The 8,563-nt window shown below is 43.4% G+C and overlaps 1 protein-coding gene across 1 annotated transcript; it reads right to left on the minus strand.

Moving 5' to 3' along the window:
- Nucleotides 1-3,861: 3,861 nt before the first annotated feature.
- On the minus strand, nucleotides 3,862-8,469 carry LOC113409618 (adenine phosphoribosyltransferase-like). The gene is made up of 5 exons (XM_026663748.1): nucleotides 8,372-8,469; nucleotides 7,410-7,513; nucleotides 6,305-6,438; nucleotides 5,026-5,104; nucleotides 3,862-4,555 (listed from the first exon to the last, which is right to left on the minus strand). The coding sequence occupies exons 1-5, from the start codon at nucleotides 8,431-8,433 to the stop codon at nucleotides 4,413-4,415; spliced, it is 522 nt and encodes a 173-aa protein (XP_026519533.1). The 5' UTR covers nucleotides 8,434-8,469; the 3' UTR covers nucleotides 3,862-4,412.
- Nucleotides 8,470-8,563: the final 94 nt, after the last annotated feature.

Raw genomic sequence — 8,563 nt, forward strand, 5'->3', positions numbered from 1 at the left:
ATGGGGCTCTCAAGGTCTTGCAGAGAACTCCCCTTTGGGCTACTTGTGACCTCACTGGTTTCTACCTATGCACAGGAAACCGAGAAGGTAGACAAACCTCTTTGATCTTGGGTTGTTCGTTTGGCACAGTTCTGGGCAACTCCCCTGGCCCGCAAACATGAGGGCTAATATGTTACGTTCACTACTGCATGTAGGAGGTTGCATTTGGCTTTCCTACCTAAATTGCTCCCTTTTTTTAGCTCTCAGTGCTTCGTTACTATGGGCAACTTCGTACAACAAATAAAAGTGCTCGGGCCACAGTGGGAGCAGGGGTGTTTGAGCATCTCTGGCTGGCATGGCCTTAGTTACATAAGCCAGACCCCCCTCTCTGAACAATGATGTCATGTTTAATTCCCTTGAACAAGTTTCCAGTATGACAACTTGCATCCATTTCTTCCATTAGCTGAAGGTGCTGTGGGGGCGGATGGGATCATATGCCATTTCTAGTAAGCGAGAAATAAGAAAAATGGAATTTCCTTTGGAAAAAATAATCCCAGGGGCTCTTTTTAATCTGTTCTGTTTTAGAGAGAGAGAGTGCATCTCAGACTACTCCAGCTCTGACGTGTTCAACTCCATGTACATATTGTTGAAATGTGTTGGTATTAAACTTTTAAATGATTGGCAGTAGCAGTGCTCCCTGCTTTAATGAAAGCTCTTGCCTTAGCCAGTGGGCTGCTTGAGGCTCCCTTAACTCTAGCTGTAGGTGCTGAGGCTTCTCGGCAGCAGAACTTTGTGAATGACCCGTGGAGGGAAGGGTTGGGGTGTCAGCCAATTCAATTCATGCAAAGAGACTTCTTGGAAAAAATGAGCAGGGGTTTGCAGAGAAATGACTGCAGCTTTTGTACATACAGGCATGGCTGAGAGCACAGTTTAGTGTGTGAGGGTCGGTACCTAATCAAAGGTTAGGCCTTCAAGGGAAGGGAACTGCTGACAGTTCTTGGCAACTGCAGCATAATCTAATTAGCACAAATGAAGAATGCTCTGTACCCGCAACTGTTGGTTCATGTACCACTTTTAAAATGTGTTGTGAATTGATAGAACATTAAGCTCCTGTTGATGGAACCTTGCTCTGGATGGTCCATGCTGTAAGTCTGAGGGTGGACCCTAAACCCCTGCGCTTATACATCACTGAGGTGCCATCCAGGTCTGTGGTAGCAAGGGGTTTGTCAGCTCAAAAGGCCTCAGGATATACAAATACTGCTTGGAGGAGTTACCTCACAGGTGCAGGTAAGGAACAAGTCTTCCTTGCCTCAAGTACTAGGACATGAATGTGAGTTACTGCTCGTTTATACCAGAAGTACAAATGGTGACCAGCTCTGTTCTTTACACTGGGTAAACTACAGCCAGGCTGGCCCATCTGATTGAGGGAGCAGATTCAGAAGGTGCCTATTTGCCCCCAGAATGACTGCAGTAGACAGACTGGTAATGCACATGCAGGAGCTAGCATTAGGTAATGACACAAAAGAAGCTGTTGTGTAACAGAACAAAGCCAACTTGCTGCTTTTCACTAAGAGTAGGAAACAGCAGTAATATGTGGCAGATAAATCTGATCACATTTAGTCTGAACTTTGGCACATACACCTCTGTGGGATCTTGAGCAAATCCCTTGTACACCACTGCCACCTCTTGGATTTTAAGGAAAAGACCTACCATCCTAACTCTTCAAGTCACAGGATCAGATGAAAATCTCAGCTTTCACAAGTTTATAGCTCCCAGGTGCAGGGAAAAAAAAGCTGAAAACATGACCTCTAAAGGCTCAAAGGCAAATAAAGAGCATGCTTTTTAGCCACTTGGGGATTAGCAATGTTGCTTCTATCAAAATGGAGATACTCAAACCCTCCCCCAGGGTAAGACTGATGTCCAGTGCTCTATGCTAAGAACCTGAAACAAAGCTAGCTTTCACCTATGCTTATGGGGCTGGCATGGTTCTACTGAAAAAAGTTTTCTTTATAGTGAGATACCTAAGAGGCGTTACCTCTTACTGTAAAATCCTAATGAGAAGGCACTAGTTTTTACCTTGATATAGCAGGTCGAGGGGGAAGAGACAGAGCTGGCCACAACTAGCTACATTAAGGTAAAAACTACAGGGCTATTTTACAATCAAGACAGGTAACTCAAGTTAGCTATCTCAGTATAAAAAACTTGCCCTGAAGCCAGAGAGGGTACAGTCCAAGCCTTGCCTGCGATCAGTTACTGGCACTGCACGGGGCCAGGGCCATGCTTTGGCAGTCAAACAACATATTTGTGACCGTGCTGCAGCTGCTTTCCATGGGTCTTTTGGGTGATTTAATGTGGCACCTGAGCTATTCTCCATGTATAAGGTGCACTTTCAGAAACCTGTGGGGAAGCAACAGTTTCCTTGCCCTGTGCGCCCAAGGAACTGAATAAGTAACTGCCTTTCTTTACCTTGCAGGATTAGATATTAAGTATTACAGTTCTAGGAGGGTGAGATTAGCGAGTCCCAAAGTTGGCTTCTCTAGCATCTTCCAGTGAGAGCTCAAAGGGCAAGGCTGGGGGAAGAATTCAGTAAGACCAGATATGAGGAAGATATGTTAAAGGTTCAGCTCAGCATGTAAAGCAATTGGGCTGGCCCAACTTCCAACCCTTTTGAATTTCACTGAAGTCACAAGATGGCTTGTTTCACTGGATGTTGGTTTCTTGAAGAGAAATGGTCAGAGAAATACACCCCAACTTCATCCTGCTACCAGAATAGTTTTGAGAATTAAAAGATCAATATTTATTTACTAAGCAGCTACAGATTCAATTGAAGACAGCCATTACAAATATTAGTTACAATCCAAAGCATCCTTTCTCATCTATAAGGAGATTTTGGTACCCTGGCTCTGATTTGTAAGTGTTTGTGACAGAGTTGGATGTTATAGCTAGATCACACTGCAATTAGGAGTCTTTTTTCTAAAAATCTGCCTATCAAACTTTGTCCACCATAGTAACTAGAATGCTGTTAATATTAGAGCTCATGCTAAAGCACTCAAAGTGAGCATAGTTCCACTTTCCCTTCCCTTTTTAGGCTGTGCCAATACTGGAGGGTATTTTGGAACAAGGAAGTTGATTGGAAGGGGAGGAGGGAAGACAACAGTATCAACCTAAGCTCTGAGTAACCTTTCAGTTTGTTGGAACCTGAGGCTAAAGGCAGAGTCCAGGGAACTTTACTGTATATATAATAGAAGGGAGCATGTAAAAAGTTGCTCATCCTATCTCATGCATGACATGCTGGGGACTTGTACCCATTTCTTATATTGAACAAGTCACCACTGCTCCATTAGCATTGCAAATTGAAGCATTCCAATGTGTACAGTTCACAAGGTTGACAGAACAGCTGTAACCCAAGCATGTGGATGCAGTAAGAGAGGCCATCGTACAGATGCCCAATACCATGTTAGTCTTCACTGATCTAGAGAAATGGATTCCTTCCACCCAACCACAAGTAAATCTCAAAGCCCTTCCTCATTTCTCACCAAACCTGCAGCTGTAGCAGTACACAGCAAAACCTAACACCAGATTGGAATGATACAAAGGCTTCTAAATGGTATTTTTAGATCGAAGGACAACTTTTTCCCCCACTCAAAACTACCTTCAGCTCTGTCAGTTTCCCCAGAATAAGGGGGCATAAACAGCACAGCAAGTTTAGCAGAATTGAGCTGGAACAAGAGAGGTCTAACTGCCCTTGCTGTAATGGGGAGAAGCTTCCTACCTTCTTTAGAAAACAGGAGGGGTCGGTCTAATGATTCATTTGTACCAACTCTGCATTGCCATCTGCAGTCCCTGCCTTTCCCACATGATTAGCCCATTCCGCTGCCAGGAAGGAACACAAACACACACAGCGTCCCAAAGGAAAGCAGAGAACACTGCATCCAATCTTCTGAAGCCAGATACAATGTTGAACTGTTTTATAATAATTCATTTCCATCTCTGGTATTTCTAATGAGCCTATTACAAAGTCTCAGCATGGTACTGACTATTTTTGGCTGAAAACAAAAGCCAGTACATGGGTCCCACAAAAGGCATCACCTCAGTTCTCCATCTAGTTCACTACTGCCCTTAGCAGCACCATTTACACATTGATCTCTCTAAAAGGAAGTTTTAATCTTTGACTTGGAAAATAAACAGGAGTAGTTATGATATAGCACTTGTTCAATACCTAAACTGAAGTCAAGGTTAGTATTATCGTCTCTCAAGGAAATAATGGAATAAAACACATAGGAACGTATTATCCACAGCTCCCATTCCTCTCACCCAAAAATAGTTAATTGTGCTTGTTGCCTTCAAACAATTGATCAAGATAAGAAACAGCAGCAGATCTTCAGAAGGCAGCCTCAATCAGACCATAGCAACCTTCTCTGATCTGAAGCTCATTAGTCATATTGCAGCAGAGAGTAGACTGGTAAGGGTTTCAGTTTTTCTGCCCCTTTCAGAGATTTTAACTCTATGACCACCACGCATTCTAGGACATCAGCCTTCAGCTTCTTCATCAGCTCACAGGCTGCACACATGGTACCTGCACAACAGGGACATTAAGCAGAGAGACACACAATCACTCCAAGTATTACAGGCAGATAAGGCACACAGTCTTAGTTCCAACTTTAAGCCATCGCTAATCACATGGTTAGAAGCATGCAAGCAGGTAACTTCCGATTTTCAGAAAGTGTCAGACAGCGCATTGCAAAGCCAAGAATGAGACAATGGATTCCTACCTGGCTTTTCCTTTTTTTAAACCAAGCTGAACTCTGGCGGGCCTTAGGGCAGGGATTTCAGGTACTATAGTACAGTAATTCAGACAGACACAGTATAAACCCCAATTGGCTAACTGCTGCATCCCTCTCCCCATAAAGTCACAAGGACACTTTTACAAAGAGATTTTGTCCTCTTCAAAGCAGCTTCAGCAGAGAACACCCTGAGATAGAATGAGCAATGCCAGTTACAGCACAACTACACATGGAGCAGACTTAACTAAGCGACTGCTCTTACCTCCAGTCGCAAGCAGGTCATCAACGAGGACCACTTTCTCTCCCGGTTCCAAGGCATCGCTCTGGATTTCAAGTTCAGCCTGCAGGATTGAAAAGGCAACTTTGTTCTAGTCTCACTTTATAGAGCACTGCTTTTGAAAATGTTAGCGTGTAGCAAAAAGCAGATATCACGTTCATCAGCAATAATGAAATCCTGACTTTCAGCACCTAAATACACAGGCCTCGAGCTAAAGGAGATCTTCAGAGTCCCAATCATGCACACTAACATAGTGTATTCTATTCCTTTTGTTAGATAAACTCTCCCAGAACAGCAGCCCAGATGGGACTGGAACTCCTGTATGTAATACACTGGCCTAAGCATGCATGATCAAGACTCCTATGGTCTTGGTGCAGAAAGTCCTCGGTTTCAGCCCTTTAGTGTCATATATATATATATATATATATATATATATATATATATATATGCAGCTAGCCACGTATGCATCTTTTCTCTGTCCTCCAAGAGAGATGAACCCATTCTACATAAGGACTGATCCATGCGATGCTTATGACTACCACAGAACTTTGTACTATGCAAGGGAAGGCTTGCCTCAATAGTATTCAGCAGCATTAGTTAGCTAGCTGAGGCAGAGTTATCAAGTCTATGCTATATCTCTTCCAAGAAGGGTCAGGCATGAACCCAGCTGCTGTGCAATAATTGTTTCCTGCTTTAAAACCATAAAAAAGAGCATTTAACTGGAGCATTTACTGAAACAAGCAAGAGTGGGAAAAAGTAATGGATATCTTCATGTAACCTTCATTTCCTCCTTTTTTTTCCTCTTTCTTTTCCACTGGCCTTTCTCCAGAAGCACAGGACTTGCTGTCAGTCCTTTAACTAGGTTCCTCTGAAAATCAGCAGCCCTTAGTTTTTATGCTCAGTACTCTTAATAATACATACACTCAGATTCAAGCCACACCTAATAGCTGTCTGAACTAAGTACCTTTTCTCCAAAGATCTCAGAATAGTTTGCAAAATTTTAAGCCTCACACCACCCCTATGGTGTAGGGACTAGTCACTGGGCACAACCAGAATGGAATTTAGAATGCCTGACTCCCAGTGCTGTGTTCTCATCACCAGCCCCAGAAGGGCTACAGTGGCTGTGAAATTCTCTAGCACCAAATATAATTAGATGGGCTTCATCTCACCACCATCCTCATCCCCAAAGTAGCTCAGTGATCTCCACAAACAAGACATTAGCAATTACAGCAGTGTCCACCAAGGGTTCTCTTCTGGCTATTACCTGGCCATATTCAAGAGTGTATGAGACGGATTCTGTGGGACCCGGAAGCTTCCCCTTTTTTCGTATTAACACACAGCCAATCCCTAGTCTCTGTGCCAGAACTGGGCCAAAGAGGAAACCACGAGAATCCAGACCTATGGAAAGCAGAGCAGCAAAAACACTGTTAACAAAGGGAAACCGTTCAGCTTTCACTCTCTCTGCAAATGCTCAGTGTTTCTGTTATCTTCCTGTACTCAGGGAGTCTAGCAGCTATTTGTACTGACTTGCAATCTCACCTACTTTGCATTGTATGTTTGTTCTCACACAAACTTACTATGAAATGCAGCCTGGAACCTGGAGTTCCACGTATCTATGTTAGAAGCTCCCTCTATTAGTTTGTGAACTGGTTCTTATCTGTACTGATAAGAAATTAAGTCTCAATATCAATTCAACTGTAGGGCCAGAAACTCAGTATCACATCAGGATGGGTTTACATGATCACAGCCACTAAGAATTGAATAGAGTCCACTAGACTCACTGACATCGGGTTATTGTCAAATCACCCCTCTTCCATTCAATACTTATTATTCTCCATGTCCTTAAACAATATGTTAGTTGGAAGAGAACAGTTACCTCCACAAGGCACAGCTATAGTTGGTCTGTAGCCAGTCATTCTGAGACAAGCGGAAAATGGAGAAACAGCTTGTGTCTTTGCTATTTATAGAACACTAGACCTGGCTTAAAGGCAAGTTATAGACTAAGGAAGACAGAGTAGTAATTCACTTATATTGGCTAATTCACTGCTTACTGCTATTAAATCTTTTTAAATAAAGGAAATTATTGCCAAATGTTCATCGAGTATGTTCAATGCTCAGAACAGCATGTCAGAAAACTACAGCACAGAAATAAAACAACCATACACTAGTGTTACGTAGTTTGGTACAGAATAAAACGTTATGATAAACAGTCATAATGTTGCAATACCATGATGGTATACCATCTTTCCTGCCTCCTTAAAGGGGTTGGTTCTGACCTTTACTTACCATGCGATCTCTGTATGGATGAACAGTAATGTTCTCTACTGTATTTTATTGAAGTTTCACTAAACATTTATCATGCTACCCACCCGCAATGAAGTCGATCTGTGGATAGTGTGTCCTCACACGATGTTCCAAAATATCAATCACAGTCCTGAAGGCTATAGGATCCTTTAGCAAAGGGGTGATATCACTAAAAACAGAAGAACAAAATGAGTTTTCCCTGGAACCTGAAAGCTACATTACAGAGATCAGAGCCCACAGTTTACCCTCTCCATGTTTAAGAAGCTTGGTTTCCACAAGTGGATTTGAGTCCTCACTCCATTTCCAGGAGTTCATAATAGCTGCAAAAGGGGCTACCTACAAGATCTCTTGAAACAGTGGTTGGACTCAGCACTGAGTGAAGAAATGTTTCCTATAACTAGATAGCTAACAACTGCTGCTAGGATTCCCTAAGCACTTGTATTCTAACCCTTTTTTCAGATGCTCAGAACTTTCCAAAGTGTTCACACTCTAGGCTGAGAATTTTCAGATGGTGACTATTTCTGAGACAGTCTGAGCCAAAACAATTCAGATGTTTTGAAAATACATGTGATGGAAAAATAACTTCTTATAATGAAATTCTTACTTTTTTAATAAAAGAGTTCTAGCATTGACACAGTAATAGAAAAAAAGCTGAAACAGCCCTCATTAAGAAATGCCTTTGTTTGGGCATCTGCAGAGTGTTTTTTTATTTGCTGAGATATAACCCATACATATACCTGACAAAGTGCTCAGATAAGAACACGCTGGGAGAGAGTTTGCCCCTCTCTCCCCTCCCCCCCACAAAGCTACACACCAGTTCAGTTTCACACCACGTGACTTTACTCCCATGTGTAACTGCGGGCAGGACTAAGGCCTAACTTGGCTGCTCACTGACCAAGTGACTGCAGGAGCCTGTGGGTCATGGGCTGTGCCCCTGAGCTCAGCTTCAGCGCACCGGGCAGAGGTGGGCAGAGGCTGCCTGCTGCGGAGCGAGCAGGGCAAAGGCCAGCGCAGACCAAGGACAAACCTAGGCAGGCCAAGTGGGTCTATCCCCAGTGCCAGGGCAGTAGGACTCTGCAGCTGCGCCATCCATGTGCCAGGGCCAAGCTTCACGCTGTGCCCTAGTGTGCATGCTGCACAAGTGTAATTGCACACGTCCTGCCCCCATGTCCCTCCCTCATCGCTCCCAGCCCCCTCACCCCCAACCTCCCTCACCCCC

The sequence above is a fragment of the Terrapene carolina genome, unplaced genomic scaffold (assembly GCF_002925995.2).
Source record: "Terrapene carolina triunguis isolate 2854851 unplaced genomic scaffold, T_m_triunguis-2.0 Scaffold33911, whole genome shotgun sequence".
NCBI classification, from domain to species: domain Eukaryota; kingdom Metazoa; phylum Chordata; order Testudines; family Emydidae; genus Terrapene; species Terrapene triunguis.